This window comes from Bombina bombina, chromosome 9, assembly GCF_027579735.1.
Source record: "Bombina bombina isolate aBomBom1 chromosome 9, aBomBom1.pri, whole genome shotgun sequence".
Classification (NCBI taxonomy): Eukaryota; Metazoa; Chordata; class Amphibia; order Anura; family Bombinatoridae; genus Bombina; species Bombina bombina.
Window position 1 is genome coordinate 42,857,407 of NC_069507.1, and position 18,563 is coordinate 42,875,969.

The 18,563-nt window shown below is 37.9% G+C and overlaps 1 protein-coding gene across 1 annotated transcript in view; it reads right to left on the reverse strand.

The window, feature by feature from the left end:
• LOC128640376 (rap1 GTPase-GDP dissociation stimulator 1-like) overlaps positions 1-18,563 on the reverse strand; it is a 148,498-nt gene that overhangs the window by 23,367 nt on the left and 106,568 nt on the right. Inside the window, exon 10 of the mRNA XM_053692871.1 lies at positions 9,688-9,813. Coding sequence (XP_053548846.1) covers positions 9,688-9,813 — 126 coding nt within the window. The remainder of the gene's footprint in view (positions 1-9,687; positions 9,814-18,563) is intronic.

Below are 18,563 nucleotides of genomic sequence, written 5' to 3' on the forward strand. Positions count from 1 at the left end.
TGTTTGGTGGAGAGCCAAACCAGGTCACCTTCCTTATACTGAGGAGGAGGACGTCTACGGCGATCATAATACCGTTTGTATACTTCTTTTGCGCTGTTTATAGCAGATTCGATAGTTTTGAAGTTAGCTGATATGTTGTCAGACAACTCAGATATAGTGGGGGATGATGTGGTAGAGTTTTGAAATAAATGGAAGTTTGGGTGAAAGCCGTAATTTGCAAAAAATGGTGTGATACCAGTAGTGGAATGGATAGTATTGTTGTAACAAAACTCTGCATAGGGGAGGTAATCAGACCAAGAATTTTGGTTGTTGGAACAATATAATCTTAGGAATTGTTCTAACCATTGATTACATCTCTCGGTCTGTCCGTTGCATTGGGGGTGATAAGCAGTTGTCAGTTTCCTTTCAACTGAGAAGGTCTTGCAGAATTGGTGCCAAAGTTTACTAGAGAATTGAGTTCCTCTGTCACTGAGTATAGATATGGGTAAGCCATGTAGTTTAATAACGTGTTCAATGAGCAAGTGAACTGTCTCCAGAGCAGTAGGAAGTTTGGGGAAAGCAATAAAATGAGACATCTTCGTGAATAGATCGACAACCACTAATATAGTATTGTTTTTTGATGATAGAGGTAAATCCACGATGAAATCTAGGGCGATTTCAGCCCAAGGTTTCTTTGGAGTTGGTAAAGGTAAAAGGAGACCATAAGGGGAATGCTTATCCCTCTTAGAAACAGAACAGGTTGCACAAGAGCTTACATAATTCCTGACATCGGCAGAGATGGTTGGCCACCAGTGGGACCTATTTGCCAATTCCTGCGTTTTGCGCAAACCTGGATGACCAGCTAAAAAGCTGTCATGAATAGATCGGAGAAATGAAGGTCTAAGAGTAGGAGGTACATACAATTTTGTGTCATGAATATAGAGACCTTGAGAGTTCTTTTGTAAGAGTTGTGATGGTTTTGTGGAATCCAAAGTTTGTTCCTTTTTAAGTAAGGGTGTGATATCCGTTGTAAAAGAGATGAAATTGTTTTCTGGAATTACTGAGCGAAGGGTTGGTGGAGAACTGGGATGGCCTCCAATTCTCGAAAGGGCATCGGCCTTTTGGTTTTTTGTTGCTGGTCGGTAGGTTATCAGAAAGTTGAAGCGTGAAAAAAAAAGATTCCAGCGAACCTGTCTGGCCGAGAGTGTTCTAGTGGATTTCAAATACTGGAGGTTTCTATGATCCGTATAAATGAGTGTTGGCACTGGAGTGCCTTCAAGAAGGTGTCGCCAATGTTCTAAAGACAGTTTTATGGCTAAAAGTTCTTTATCACCAATAGGGTAATTTTGTTCTGCAGAGTTTAGAGTTCTGGAATAAAAGGCGACAGGATGAAGGGGTTTTTTCAAACTTTCTCTCTGTGAGAGAACAGCTCCAATAGCATGGTTGGAAGCGTCTACCTCCAATACAAACTGTAAATTAGGATCAGGAAAACGTAGTATGGGAGCTGAAGTGAACATCTGTTTAAGTAAATCAAAAGCTTGTTGTGCTTGAGGGGTCCACCTAAACGATGTAGTTGCTTTTGTGAGCGAAGTGAGAGGTAGAGATATCTTAGAGAAGTTTTTGATAAACTTGCGATAAAAATTTGCAAAACCCATAAAGGATTGAACCTGACGTACGCTTTTTGGTATGGGCCAGTTCAAGACTGCTTCAACCTTTTTGTTTTCCATACAGATACCTTTGGGAGAAATCTCATAACCGAGAAAGGATATAGACTGTGTATTGAAAAGGCATTTTTCTGGCTTGGCATATAAGTGGTTACCTCTTAGTCTAGAAAGTACTTGTCTAACATGAGAGATATGTTCTTCAAATGTTTTGGAGTAAATTAAAATATCGTCAAGATATATAACAATGAAAATATCTAAAATATCTCTAAAGATATCATTGATGAGGTGCTGAAAAGTTGCGGGCGCGTTACAGAGCCCAAAAGGCATGACGACATATTCGAACAAACCGTAACGGGTTCGAAATGCCGTCAGCCACTCATCCCCAGCTCTTATACGGATGAGGTTATAGGCACCCCTCAAATCCAGTTTGGTAAAGAATTTTGCGCCCTCTAACCTCTCTATTAACTCAGGAATAAGGGGTAAGGGGTAACGGTTTTTTATAGTAACCTTGTTAAGTTGACGATAATCGATAATGGGTCTAAGAGTACCATCCTTATTTTTCACGAAGAAAATTCCTGCACTAGCTGGAGAGGTAGAGGGGCGAATAAAACCTTTCTTAAGGTTTTCGTCTAGGTAAGTCTTTAAATGTAAGAGTTCTGGATTGGATAGAGGATAGATATGCCCTGTAGGGATTTCAGACCCTGGAATGATCTCTATAGGGCAATCATATTTTCTATGGGGTGGTAAGTTTTCAGACTCTGCCTTACTGAAAACATCTGCAAAGTCCTGGTAAACAGCAGGGATCTGAGGATCCTCAGGAAGTGCAGATGTATGAAGAACAGTAGCAGGGAAACAAGTAGACAGACAAAACTTTGAATTGAAATCAAGTGTAAGTGAGTTCCAATCTATTTGGGGGTTATGAGTACAAAGCCAATTTATACCTAAAACTATAGGTGCAATAGGAGAGGGAATGATATCAAAAGTAAAATATTCCCTATGATGGTCGGTGGAGGTGATAAGTAAAGGGATAGTCTAATATTCGACAGGACCAGTGGGGATAGGAGTACCGTCAATACCCCTTAATAAAACAGGAGACTTCTTTTTGACTACAGGTATTTTATTTTTTTGAGTAAATACACTATCAATATAGGAAGCTGTTGCTCCCGAATCAATGATCGCGGTAGCGTTGACCCGATGGGAGTCCCACTGCAAGAGAAGAGACAAGTGTAAGTATGGATCAGGTAACAGCTGAGTGGTACAACAAAAAGGTTGAATGATAGTCTTACCCTTGTTCTGTTTCTGCAAGGATGGGCAATCTCTAACAGTGTGACTGTCGCAGGCACAATACAAACATAAGTTGTTGGCCCTACGCCTGATCTTCTCCTCGGAGGAAAGGGGGCCTTTAATGAAACCTATATCCATAGGTTCGGATGAAGATTTACTTACAACAGGTATGTTTTGTTTTTTAGGATAGCTATCATGGTAGGAGCGTTCCTGTTGTCTCTCTCTAAGGCGCCTGTCGATGGTAATACTGAGAGACATCAATTCTTCTAGGGTTTGGGGTAAGTCAGTGCGAGAGAGCTCATCTTTTATGCCATCTGATAGGCCCAACCTAAACTGATTTCTCAGTGACAGGTTGTTCCACTGTGAGTCTTTGGCCCATTTTTTAAACTCAGTAATATAGTCTTCGACTATTCTTTTCTTCTGTTTTAAGTTTCTCATAGCGTTTTCTGCGGTGAGCTGTTTGTATGGATCTTCGTATAGGGTACCCATGGCAGTAAAGAAATTTTCTAATGAATTAAGAATCTCATCGTTACTTTCAAAATAGGAGTTAGCCCAGGTGCGTGGCTCACCCCTCAAATAGGAAATAACAGTTAATACTCTAGCTCTATCATTTGGATAGGTATGGGGTTTCAAAGAAAACATGAGCAAACAGGCATTCTTAAACTCCCTATATTGAGAGCGATCACCCTTAAATTTCTCTGGAGTACTAACCTGGGGCTCCAGTAAGGGGACCCTTTTATCCACAACATCCCGGATGTAAGTTTTCATAGTGTCATTCTCCACTTTGAGGGTATTCAAGGCCTCTGTAAGCAGATCAACCCTCTGAGTGAGGTTCTGAATATGTGTATTCATCCCAGCTGGGTCCATGATAATAGGCTTAGTATTATGTCAAGGGAACTGAAATTTAAAGAGCTTAGATATGAATGTAACATCAGATGCTTTAGAACCACAACTGCTAGGATATGACAGTATTAATTAGGGTGTATTGTATTAGTGAATAGTATGGGATACACATGGTGATCCTGCGCAACAATGTATTACTCAGTAATCACACAATACAATATTAATATACAGGTGCAGTTTTCCACATATCCCCTATGGCTGCCACATGTGTCAGGGTTGACACTGTGGAAGGAAAAAATAAAGCAGCAGGGGTAGTTGAAAACAATCCTGAGATAAGAGTTGTATGCTCTGTGATGTTTATAATATTCAGACTCTTGCAAGAGAAAAGTAAAGATGGCTGCCACACAGTGAGAAAAACTTATGGAAATGAGAGGAACAGAACAAATAATATTGACACTCGTATACGTTTTAGATTTGTTTTTTAGGAGAGTAAGGCAAAGATACAATGTTCTGCGGTAGCTCAGAGGATCAAACTAGAGCAGTGCTTACCAAGCAGGAGCGCCAAGCAAACTGGCCACGAACTGAGGGAGCGAGCAGAGAATAGGAGCTGCTGCTAGGAGCGGTAATGTGAAGCTGGCGGATGACGTCACCGCGTTCCCGTAGAACACTGCTGCGAGCTGACAGGCAGGGAGAGAGGTAGCTGGAACTGGAGTGCGGCAGAGAGGTAAAGCAGAGTCCTCTCGACTTTAAATATAGAACACAGGATAAACGATATGTTGCCTTAAAGTAAACTAGTCAACAAAGATAGTAGGTACAATGTTAGGTTTTTCAGGAGTTCAGAGGTTTGTGAACAGCGTTCACAAGATGGCATAGGTTCACAGAAGATCTAAGAAAGATTACTGCAATACTAAGCAATGAGATATCATGAGGAGGAGCCTTAAATAGGGAGAGGAGTGAGCCTGCTCTGGGTCTTAAAGGTACAGTGGTTATGTGATACCTGACAAAAATGCTGGTGCACGGTGCATATTTAAATACACTTTTGAAACCGCTAAAGCTTTTATTAGAAGCATTTTTGCTAATACTTGTATATTACATAACTGCTTCTATTCAAAAGTGAAATGTATCCACAAGGATTCCAAGTTTGGCTGGAATGTCTCTTTAAATGTAATATTCAATTTTAATAATTCGATTTGATTTATGCAATATTCAAATTAAAAAATCTTAATCAACAAATTTGTAATATTATTTCTAATGCTCTCTATAAACATTCAAATTGATATATTTGTATCTATTATGTATCAATTTACTAAATTCCCCACCACATGAACTATTGAACTTCTCAATAGTATTTCTTAAATTGAATGTCACATTCGAAATTTTGAATGTGGATATTCGATCTAATTATGAACATTCAAAAAACGAAAGTAACATCCGGAAATAACATTTGATTACCAAATTTTAATGGATTTTCATTCTTATCAACATTCGATTGTCCAAAACCAATGTCCACAGGACTATTTGTTCTACCAAACTAATTACACCTTCAGCACAATCACCCGTCCCTAATAATGAGGCACAGCATAACAGGGAAACCGTACTTCTGAAACCCAAAGGTTTTTTTTCATGATTCAGATACACTGTACAATTAAAAACAATTTCCAATTTACTTCAGTTATCATGTTTGCTTTGTTCACTTGATATCCTTTGTTGAACAGCATACCTAAGTAGGCTCAGAACCGTGCATGTCCCTGGAGCACTATTTGCTAGCAGCTGTGCAAGAATGTTATACATTGTGCAAACACTGTCAGCATATAGTGCTCAAAATATATAATAATAATGGATACTTGTATAGCGCACAACCACAGACTTAACCGACTTGCGGCGCTGATAACAGGCGTTATTTATATAATCTTGTTAACAAAACGTAAAGGGTTCCAGACACGTGCACGCTATCTACCTAGCTATGGCGTCGAACAAAGAATACCATAAGAACGCAGTAAATTTGATAATAGAAGTCAATTGATTTTTTTTTTTTTTAAATTGTATGCTCTGAACATTGAGATTTTTTGAGTTTCGTGTCCCTTAAACTTTAATATTGAAACAGAATGCACAGTGACTCACCAACTGGACAGTGTAATGTACAATTGTTTTTCTGTTAATGGGCTTCTAATGCCTTGTTATAGAGTTTGCAGAGTAAAACTTTTTTTTTGGAGACATTTCTTCTTTAGGTTTATTTTTGTATATGAAATAACCGGTTAAGTTTTTTTTAACCCCAACCCATTAAAATCGATTGAGCTTGCAGGGAAACCTGATCTCATTTTATTACTTTCTGTACACACACACACACTTATTTATATTATCTGTGTTTGTATACTTATAGAAATTCAGCTCTGTGGAATCTGTTGGCGCTCTACAAATAACCGATAATAATAATAATTATAGAAAACAATTGAAAATTAATATTTTGTTACTTGTATCTCCTAACCCCCATTGGGAGTGTAATGTATTCTTCTGGCTATGTTTACACAGCTTTTCTATAGCCAATACTTAAAGGGATAGAAAAGTTAAAATTAAACTTGCATATCCAAATAAAGCATGTACATTTAAGACCGTTTAAAATTTACAAATGAAAGGGGATTAGAAAATTAGGGTACACTAACCCTTTAGAGAGACATTTAAAGTGATCTGTTGTGCATATGAACGATCTGCAATAAAACATATAGGGTTGGATTACAAGGGCTCGATTTATCAAGTTGTGCGTTGCATTATGACTGCAGGTTCTCACAAGAGAACCTGCAGTCAGTATTTATCAAGCAGCGGTCATCAGACACAAGAGAACCTGCAGTCAGTATTTATCAAGCAGCGGTCATCAGACACAAGAGAACCTGCAGTCAGTATTTATCAAGCAGCGGTCATCAGACACAAGAGAACCTGCAGTCAGTATTTATCAAGCAGCGGTCATCAGACACAAGAGAACCTGCAGTCAGTATTTATCAAGCAGAGGTCATCAGACACAAGAGAACCTGCAGTCAGTATTTATCAAGCAGAGGTCATCAGACACAAGAGAACCTGCAGTCAGTATTTATCAAGCAGCGGTCATCAGACACAAGAGAACCTGCAGTCAGTATTTATCAAGCAGCGGTCATCAGACACAAGAGAACCTGCAGTCAGTATTTATCAAGCAGCGGTCATCAGACACAAGAGAACCTGCAGTCAGTATTTATCAAGCAGTGGTCATTAGACACAAGAGAACCTGCAGTCAGTATTTATCAAGCAGAGGTAATCAGACACAAGAGAACCTGCAGTCAGTATTTATCAAGCAGAGGTCATCAGACACAAGAGAACCTGCAGTCAGTATTTATCAAGCAGCGGTCATCAGACACAAGAGAACCTGCAGTCAGTATTTATCAAGCAGCGGTCATCAGACACAAGAGAACCTGCAGTCAGTATTTATCAAGCAGCGGTCATCAGACACAAGAGAACCTGCAGTCAGTATTTATCAAGCAGTGGTCATCAGACACAAGAGAACCTGCAGTCAGTATTTATCAAGCAGCGGTCATCAGACACAAGAGAACCTGCAGTCAGTATTTATCAAGCAGCGGTCATCAGACACAAGAGAAACTGCAGTCAGTATTTAACAAGCAGCAGTCATCAGACACAAGAGAACCTGCAGTCAGTATTTATCAAGCAGTGGTCATCAGACCGCTGCTTCCTATCCTCTTCTTCACCTCTTAGGTGGAGAATTTTAATATTCCTGGCCTCATCTGACTGGGGAGATTGACAGCTCCTGCTCGCGCACAGCCAATCCCACGCAAAATATCGCTCTTGTGCAATGCTAAATTCCGCCAATTGAATTCTACCCACCAGAGGAGCTCCTGTTTGCTGTCGCTTGATAAATTGAGCCCCAAGTGGCGTGCTAACGTTGAAATATCGAGCCAACGCTAACTTGTGCATAAAAAAAAAACATATTTAGAAGCTATTTAGCACTGTTAATGAGGTTAGGATGGGATCCCCGCTGAAATCCACTTACATTGGCTTAGAAAGCAAGAAAGACAGATACTCCTCCCTTCCCCTGCATATTAAAAGACCCATTACACAAGCTGGGGTCTGTAAACCTCAATATACAGTGGGTATTGAAAAGAATCAATCCCTTGAAAATAATCAAATTTTGTTGCTTTGTAGCCTGAAATAAAGACACACTGTTTTTGTTTATCCAGTTGTAATTACTCAGTGCAACTTATAACATCCAAGTGAAAAATATGACACCAACATGTCAGGCAAAAATGAAGGTAATTCAAAAACAGAATCACTGAGTTGGAAAAAGGATAACCCCCTCCTAAAATTACTTGTAAACTCTATCAGGTGTAGCTAATCACCTTCTCAAAGCCTTTTGACCTTCAACTGTGATCAGCTGTGGTTATATTGATTAGCTCAGCATGAAAAGAACTTTCCTGGATCATCCCAGTCCCTGGTAGTGCAACTGAAGCAAACAATCAACTATGGGTGGCAAGGCACTGTCAAAAGATCTCTGAGATAATGTGGACAGGCACAAGTCAGGAGATGGATACAAGCATATTTCAAAGGCTTTATCATTCCCTAGAAGCACAGTGATGTTTTATTAAGAAGTGGAAGGTATTTGGTACAACACAGACCTTCTCTGGATCAGGACGTCACTCCAAACTGGATGAAAGAGCCAGGAGGAAACTGGTCAGAGAGGCTATCAAGAAGCCCACAGCAACTCTGAAGCAGTTACAGGAATTTATGACAGAGTGGTCATTGTGTGCATGTGACAACAATATTACAAATTCTCCACAAATGTGGCTTGTATGGGAGTGTTGCAAGAAAAAAAAACCACGCCACAAGAAAGGCCACATGCAGTCACGACTGAGCTTTGCCATAACACACCTAGGAGATTCTGAGGCCACATGGAAAAAGGTGTTATGGTCAGATGAGACAAAAATTTCATTATTTGGCCTCAACAACAAAGATATGTCTGGAGGAATTCAATGCAGCTCACCAACCAAATAACACCATACCTACAGTAAAGCTTGGAGATGGTAATATCCTGTTGTGGAGGTGTTTCTCTGCAGCAGGCACTGGAGCATGTGTCAGGGTAGAAGGAATAATGGATGGGCAAAATATTGTCAAATTTTTTAGGAAAATCTGCTGCCCTCTGCCAGGAAGTTGTCAATGGGAAGAAGGTTTACCTTCCAACATGACAATGACCCAAAGCACACAGCAAGAATGACCACACAGTGGTTGAAGGAGAAAAAGGTGAATGTCCTTGCATGGCCTAGTCAGAGCCCAGACTTAAACCCCTATATCTGTGGCATGACTTGAAGACTGCAGTCCACAAACGGTCCCCATCAAATGTAACGGAACTGGAGCAGTTCTGCAAAGAAGAGTGGGCAAATATTGCACAATCTAAATGTGCGTAGTTAGTAGAGACATATCCCAACAGACTAAAGGCTGTAATTAAAGCAAAAGGGGGTTTAACAAAACACTGACACATGGGGGTGATCCTTTTTCTAAATCAGTGATTCTGTTTTTGAATTGTCTTTATTTGTGCCTCACATGTTGGTGTTATATCTTTCACTTGGATGTTATGTCGCCCTGAGTAATTACCACTGGATAAACAAAAACTGTGTCTGTCTTTATTTCAGGCTGCAAAGCAACAGAATGTGATTATTTTCAATACCCATTGTGCATCTATAACTTTGGGGCTTGGTTAGGAGTCTGAAAATCAGCACAATGATATTTAAAAATAAGCAAAACTAAGATATTGAGAAAGTAATGTGCTGCTATTGACCAGGCAATTCATATGGTGATGTTCAGGTACAACCCTACATTGTCTGGTCTAGAGTCACCCCTGGTAACCCAGCATGGCAAAGGTTAAATCCAGCACTTGTTAATGTACCTTGCCCATCCGTCAGCATCCTCAGAGTGCCCAGTAGTTTGAATTGAACCGGTGGCATCTCTGTCCGGAGCAGCATCTGGATTCTCTCCGCTACCCCTTCCTCCAGCATCTGCACCTTGTTTGTCACTAAGAAAGAGAAAGACAGATGCAAAATGAACCTAATGAACAATATATATATATATATATATATATATCTATAATGTATAAAAATGGTAAATGAAAGTTTAAATTAACACATATAATTTTAAACTACACGCAACATTCTTCTATTATCTTGTTAAAGGGATAGTAAAGTCCAAATTAAACTTTAATGATTTAGATAGAGCATGTTAATTTAAACAACTTTCTAATTTACTTTTATCATCAAATTTGCTTTGTTCTCTTGTTATTCTTAGTTGAAAGCTAAACCTAGGTAGGCTCATATGCTAATTTCTAAGCCTTTGACGGTCACCTCTGTATTTTACTGTTTTTCACAGCTAGAGGGTGTTAGTTCATGTGTTTCATATAGATAACATTGTGCTTATGCAGGTGAAGTTACTTAAGAGTCAGCACTAATTGCCTGAAATGCAAGTCTGTCAAAAGATCTGAGATAAGGAGGCAGTCTGCAGAAGCTCAGATACAAGGTAATCACAGAGGTAAAAAGTGTATTAATATAACAGTGTTGGTTATGCAAAACTGGGGAATGGTAAATAAAGAGATTATTTATCTTTTTAAACAATAACATTTTTGGTGTTTACTATCCCTTTAAACAGCATACCTAGGTTACTATATGGAAGTACTGTTTGTAACAATGCTTTTAACGATGGACATGGTATACATCGTTGAGCACTAGAGGGCAGCAGTGTTTACAACAATGCTGCTATCATATATTGATCAAGACAAATGCACAATCCTGAGACTACTTAGGCATACTCTTCAACAAAGGATACCATGAGAATAAAGTAGATTTGATAATAAAGTAAATTGGTAACTTGTCTACAGTAACATGCTCTGTCTGAATCATGAAAGTATAATTTTGGCTTTTAGGTCCTTTCATGAGAAGTCAGTTGGTAGAAGCTAGTGAAAGAACACAACATCTCATGCGTTTGTCCTTTGCAACCTTGTTCATGTCACCCTATACTGCTTTAGATACAAAACATTAGATATGTTCCAAGGAACAGTTCATGTGCACAGTTTAGCATTAGAGTTACAGCATAAAGATTCATTGTTTAGAATACCTAGGGATGACATCCAGGCACAGCAAGACAAATCTATGCAATTCTTGCAATTCTCCACAAAGACTTTGAAGTAGAAGGGTCATCTATATACTTTAGCAAATAGACTCCACTGGCCGTATGGAAAGTAATTTAGCTGCCAGGGCTGCACAGTAACAATACATCACTGGTATCGTCTCCTGACATCTATAGGGTTAACTACACTACAGCAGGTGACTGTACAACATTCCCTCAGCACAATATTACTGACAATATTTCATAGCAAGTCACATTGTTTTAAGGGTCAGACAGTTTGTTAGATCATGTCTGATTCTAGCTTAGCATGGCCTTGTTTTCATTGCTGGTGTAAACTGGTTGTAAGTATGTGTTCCTTAAAGGGACACTACAGTAAAAATTAAACTTTCATTAATCAGACGGAGCATGTAGTTTTAAGAGACTTTCAGATTCACTTCTATTATCAAATTTTGCACATTCTTTTTATATCTACACTTTCAGAAGCACCAGGGCCGGACTGGGAATAAAAAGCAGCCATGGAAAAATATGAAGACCAGTCCTATTTTCCGTTGAGTCGATAGAATACACATGCCCCATTTTTTTTAAAGGGAATTACTGGGACACTCCTTCCTTAATATTTTTTTTCAGAATTAAATTATATTACTTTGTATTAAATAAAAATGTCATATTGATGTTATGTAGTAACCCTACAACCCAATTGCATCCATTAATCACCTATTTAAATTTTAGCTTTCCAGCCCCAGCTGCTGCAGCCTACCGGGAAATCTCCTGGTATCCTGGTAGGCCAATTCAGCCCTGAGAGGCACCCGTTGTTATTGAGCATGGGCACAAGTTCACAGGGTATATACATATACTAGTCTGTGATTGGCTGATGTCTGTCACATGATACGCGGGGGGGGGATCTACAGCTTATTTGAAATTGAGTAATTGTTATTACATTGTCTTTTTAGTATAAAAGTTTTAATTATGCAATTGTACTGTATTTACTGGTCACTTAAAGGATTATTAAAGGGACATTCTACACCAGAATTGTTATTGTTTTAAAAGATAGATAATCCCTTGTTTACCCATTCCCTAGTTTTGCATAACCAACACAGTTATATTTATATATTTTTTACCTCTGTGATTATCTTGTATCTAAGCCTCTGCAGACTGCCCCTTTATTTGTTCTTTTGACAGACTTGCAGTTTAGCCAATCAGTGATGGCTCCCAGGTAACTTCACGTGCACGAGCACAGTGTTATCTATATGAAAAACATGAACTAACACCCTCTAGTGGTGAAAAACCTGTTAAAATGCATTCTTAAGAAGCGGCCTTCAAGGTCTAAGAAATTAGCATATGAACCTCCTAAGTTAAGCTTTCAACTAAGAATACCAAGAGAACAATGAAAAATTGGTGATAAAAGTAAAATGGAAAATTGTTTAAAATTACATGCCCTATCTGAATCATGAAAATTTATTTTTGGACTAGACTGTCCCTTTAAACAGAGTAGAATTGCATAATAAATAAATGCAGAAAAAAAAAGACAATGCAATAGTGTGAATTTCAAATGAATAGTAGATTTGTTTCTTACAAATTTCAAGTTACTTCCATTTTCTCTTCCCCTGTATCATGTGACAACCATCAGCCAATCACAAGCACATATACATATATACTGTGAACCCTTGCACATGCTCAGTAAGAGCCAGTGCCTCAGAAAGTGTTTGTATAAAAACATTGTGCACATTTTGATAATGGAAGTAAATTGGGGAGTTTTTTGTTTTTTTAATTGTAAGCATTATCTGAATCATGGAACTTAAAGGGACATGAAACGCAACATTTTTCTTTCATGATTCAGACAGAGCATATAGTTTTAAAAAAGTTTACAATTTACTTCTATTATCAAATTTGTTTCATTCTCATGTTATTCTTTGTTGAAGAGATACCTAGGTAGCTAGCGTGCACATGCCTGAAGCACTACATGATAGGAAATAGTGCTGCCATCTAGTGCTCTTGTTAATGTATAACATTACTGCAAAACCGCCGCCATATAGTGCTGAAAACACGTGCACAATCCTGAACTTATTTTTCTGCTTTTCAACAAAGGATACATATAAGAAAACTTGATAATAGAAGTACATTGGAAAGTTGTTTAAAATTGTTTTGGGTTTCATGTCCCTTTAAGTTTTACTTTAATCTCTTGGAAATGTTTTATGCTATCACAAGTTTACACAGACTGCAACAGCAATGGAATCTAGACTCAAGTTAGGCAGGGTCGGCTCTAAGGGGGGGCATTGGGGGGCAATGCCCCCCCAAATGGAATGCTGTGCCCCTCAGGGCAAAAGAAGTGATTTAAAATTATTTTTTATTTTTTTTTACATTTTAAAAGTGACGGAACGTCCAGGGTCGCAAATGTCGCACCAACCATTCGCAGCCACTGGACCCTGGAGATCCGCCACTGGAGGGCCCAGCTAATCTCTTTACTCTCCTCTATTTACAACCAGATAACAAATAAAGTTGCATTTCCCTGCTGGTGCTCTCACAGTTAACCTAGGGCTTGCAATGCCCCTCCTCCTGCTAGCCCACTTACTACAGAGCTGCAGTGAGATGATGACATCATCAGACCTCTGCAGGAAGTGCTGGGAGAAGCTAACAGTCAGTGAGAGGGAAGGCAGAAGTAAGTTTGTGAAAACACAGCCGTATAACCAATGTGTGTGTGAGAGTAGTATCCCTTCCCTATTGTGCTTTATATCCTGGCAGCCACAGATAAAGAAGCAAATTGGGAATTCCTTGGTTTCCCCAAAGCAGGTCACAGTGTGTGTGTGTGTGTGTGTGTGTATATATATATATATATATATATATATATACGTGTGTGTATGTATGTATATATATATATATATATATATATATATATATGTGTGTATATATATAATTTGTGTGTATATACATACTGTATATACTGTGTGTGTGCTAGTAAATATCATTAATAATATCTGTACAAGTAATTTACTGCTTGGCACTCAAACTTATTGTCACGTAAAAGCTTATTTGATCATTAGTAGGGTCATTGGTAGAGCTACACATGCAAACAGTGTTCACTGGCTGTGTCATATGTGGGAGACATTCCTGAGATATGACAAATGTAACCCCTGCACTGCCATAAATCTGGTAAATGTAACTGCTGCGGCACTGCCAGACATCTTATAAATGTAACCCCTATACTCCTTGAGATAGGACACATGTAACCGCTGCACTTCCAGAAATATAAACAAATCTAACTCCTGCACAGCCAGAGATCTGATAAATGTAACCCCTGGACTGCCACAGTAGGTCTGCTCTTATTTTGTCTCTCATTCATGCTTTTTAAATGCGTGCCCCCTCGTGAAGAAAAAATGCCCCCCCATTTCATTAGTTCTGGAGCCGACCCTGAAGTTAGGGAGGCGCATTTGTGGTGAAAATCGGCTTTTCGTTTTCGCTTTAACAAAATGAATATCCAAATGAAAGCACATGGCTCTGGCAAGAAGAGGATCAGGTTAGCGTAAGTATTGTAGCTACCGGTGAACTTTTTACCTGTAGCTTTAAAACATTTAATTCATTTCAACGAAAACAAATGTAAATGTTTGAACTAAAATTCATAATAAAACAAAAAGAATACCGAATAGAGCAGCCTCTAAATATTCGGGGAAACAAATATCTCTGAATGCTCGGATCAACATTTTGATAAAAGAAAATTTCTTGGCTGCACATCTCTAGAATATGTGTTTAACTGTCACAAAGCATTTCAGCTCCAGAGCAGGAAACCACCCATGATTAGGGGCAAAGTATAAAGTAGCTGTGGTCAGTAATGCAAAATTAACAACTTAGAGCATGTAATTCTTGCTTTAGAATGTTGGAAAGTCCCTTTAACTGTGTTTAAAGGGACAGATACCTAAAATATCAGACATTTGAAATTTCATTATTTAAACATTATTTAATTATTTTTTAACCATTATTATTTATTTTTTTGCATGAGAAGAAATGGTAAGTTAAACGTTTGTTTTGTTTTGAAGCTATTGAGTATGTCTGTGTGCAAATAGACCCGAGGGACTGAATGCCCATTGGCTGATTAGCAGAACTCACACTGTGTAAAAAAAACAAAGTAAAGGAATTTCTGTTTTACAAAAACAAGAATTATATTTTTAAATTCCCTCTTTTATGGACAACAAATGTTATCTATATGACACACATGAACTAACACCCTCTAGCTGTGAAAAACGATTAAATGCATTCAGATAAACGGCGGCCTTCCAGGGCTTAGAAATTAGCATATGAGCCTACCTAGGTTTAGCTTTCAACTAAGAATACCAAGAGAACAAAGCAAATGCGATGATAAAAGTAAATTTGAAAGTTGTTTAAAATGACATGCCCTATCTGAATCATGAAATTTTAATTTGGACCTTACTACCCCTTTAACTATATAATAATTTACAATAATAAATGAATGAAATAGAACAGATCATAAATAAATTTAGAACCAGTAACATCCTTATCCATTAAAAGGTAATGGTATATTAGTTAAACATTAATTTAAACACCTTTATTTCATTATTTTTTTTCCAAACAAAACGTTTAAATGCTGCTTTTTATATGGATAAAAGAAACATAAATGGGGACAAGGTTTAACCAATCCTGTTTTACCCGAGTTTAGAATATCTACAAATCAAACATTTAGATTTTCATTAAAATACACATAATTCCTTGTCAATAAAGACAATTTCTAAGGCTATTCTATGACTGTAATGCCACACTTCACATCCATTCCTATCTAGGATTCCCAGGCAAACATTTGATAGCAGTTTTCTATAATAAAAACCAGGAACGCCACAGATTTGGTAATTATGTTTCTTGCTCGCTTCATAAGGTAATTGATGGATTACACTTCCTGTGTCCTTCTGCAGTACTGGATATGATGGATGACTCGCTTTATGCTTTCGCTTAGAGCAGTTCCAGATTACAAGAAGAACAATCTTTTCTCATACATTTCTCTCTCTCTCTTTCTCTCCCCTCCATTTTCCTAATAGATTAGCGGTTTTCAAACCTTGACAATAATTCAGCCAAATTCTTATTATCAATACAATTCAATATGCGAATTGGATTTTACAAATTAAAGTCTAAAATTGTAATATTAACAAATATATATATTTTTATATTTCTGGAGCGTCTCAGAATTTAAAGGGACACTGAACCCAATTTTTTTCTTTCGTGATTCAGATAGAGCATGACATTTTAAGCAACTTTCTAATTTACTCCTATTATCAATGTTTCTTCGTTCTCTTGCTATCTTTATTTGAAAAAGAAGACACCTAAGCTTTTTTCTTGGTTCAGACAGCAGTTTTTGAATGGTGGATGAATTTATCCACCAATCAGCAAGGACTACCTAGGTTGTTCACAAAAAATGGGCCGGCATCTAAACTTACATTCTTGCATTACAAATAAAGATACCAAGAGAATAAAGAAAATTTGATAATAGGAGTAAATTAGAAAGTTGCTTAAAATGTCATGCTCTATCTGAATCACAAAAGAAAAAATGTGGGTTCAGTGTCCCTTTAATGCCAGAAAGGGATTTGGTAACGCATAGGATCATCCTCATTCATATGTGGTTTAGCTTATCAATCTATGCAGTACACAGATAAAAAATGTGAAGTTATTGCAGCAATAAACTCAGTGTATATATTTGTTTATTAACAATAAAGTTTTACTGTTTTTCTATTATAATGTAGCAGCCAATGAAAAGACGCTGCTTTCCAATTATTTCCATTTCCAACAATGCAGGTACAGTCCGGTGTTCTGTCGAGAACTCCAATTCATTGAGAACTCCAATATGACGTCACTTCCGCTAGCAGATTATACTAATTGCCTTTATTGCGCATGCGAGCGCGCAGCCGAGATTTTTCATCTGAAAAGAGGCGGACCCTTGGGGAGAACTTATCGAATTCTCCAATAAAAGCTGTTGTGCATGCAGATCTTTTTATGACGCTAAAAAAAGCCAGACCCTTGAGAAGAACCTTCTTAGAAACAGGACACATAACGTGTAAACACTGGGCCGTCTGCTTCTCATACAATTTTTATAAAATATATTGTAAAACGGTAAAAACACAGCAAGTATCCACTGTATTTGATTTCCTTATAGCAATTTTGTGTAATTTGAGTAAAATGAGCTCAAAACATGGACTTTTGCAAAAATGAAGTAGCTTAGAGAAATAAACAATCATTGATAATAAACATTGTGAGTGCTTAGCGGTTTCGCAGCTGAATATTGTAAAAAGCAAAAAATGTGTCAGCTCGGCCTGAGGGTAAAGCTCGTGAGAAGCAGGCGGCCCGGTGTTTACACGTTATGTGTCATGTTTCTAAGAAAATGCGCGCATGCGCACCAGCTGTTCTTGGAGCACTCGATAAATTCTTCTCACGGGTCTGGCTTTTTTTTAGCGTCATAAAAAATCCGCACGCGCACTATATTTTATTGGAGAATTCGATAAGTTTTCCCCAAGGGTCCGATTCTTATCAGATAAAAAATCTTGGCTGCGCGCTTGCATGCGCAATGGAGGCAATTAGTGTAATCTGCTGCCAGAAGTGACGTCATATTGGAGTTCTCGATGAATTGGAGTTCTTGACATGCACCGTTTGTGCGTCACTTCCTGCTGCTCATTGGCTGTGTTCATCTCAGGATCAGTAATTTATTGCTGCCCTTTGAAGGAATATTAAACCCATTTTTTCTTTCATGATTCAGATAGTGCAGCAATTTTAAGCAACTTTCTAATTTACTCTTATTATCAATTGTTCTTTGTTCTCTTGCTATCTTTATTTAAACAGCAGGAATGTGAAGCTTAGGAGCCGGCCCATATTTGGTTCAGAACCTGGGTTAGACTTGCTTATTGGTGGCTAAATGTAGCCATCAATAAGCAAGCGGTTTCCAGGGTGCTGAACCTAAAATGGGCTGGCTCCTAAGCTTTACATTCCTGCTTTTTAAATAAAGATAGCAAGAGAACAAAGAAAAATTGATAATAGGAGTAAATTAGAAAGTTGCTTATTTATCAAGCCCTTCTCTCCCCTTTTACTGCAGGTTCGCACAACCCTAACTGTGGCCAACATTAAGAAACTATGGATGATTTGACTGGCAGCCCCTGCTCTCGTGCTATTGTTAGTGCAAGAGCAGTGTGTGGGATTGCACAAGAAACTTCCACACTGATACTTTTTATGCGTTTAACATCTTTATGGAGGTTAAACAAAAAGTTCTCTACAATAATAAATTAATATAGTACTGTACATTATTTAGTAATTGCTTTTATGTCCCTTTAAAGCATCGTTTTAATTTTACAACTATACATTTTATATTTAGAGCTATATGACACATTCTCTATAAAAGTAATACTATTTATTCAGCTTCTGTATTTACTGTCTTTTCATCTTTTGAAAGAAAAGGAAATAATATGTTTTGCTGGAGGTTTAGACATTGATACAGTGATATTAGATTTTTATGCTGCCGCTTTACCAACACAGTTGAGAAATCTAAAGCAAGTTTTAATCCTGCAGCAAAGCAAACCCAAGTCCCTGATTTCACATATATAATGTCTGATCTTTCAGTAAGTTACAGACAAACTATTATTTGTGATGATGACCTTTCAAAAGCTA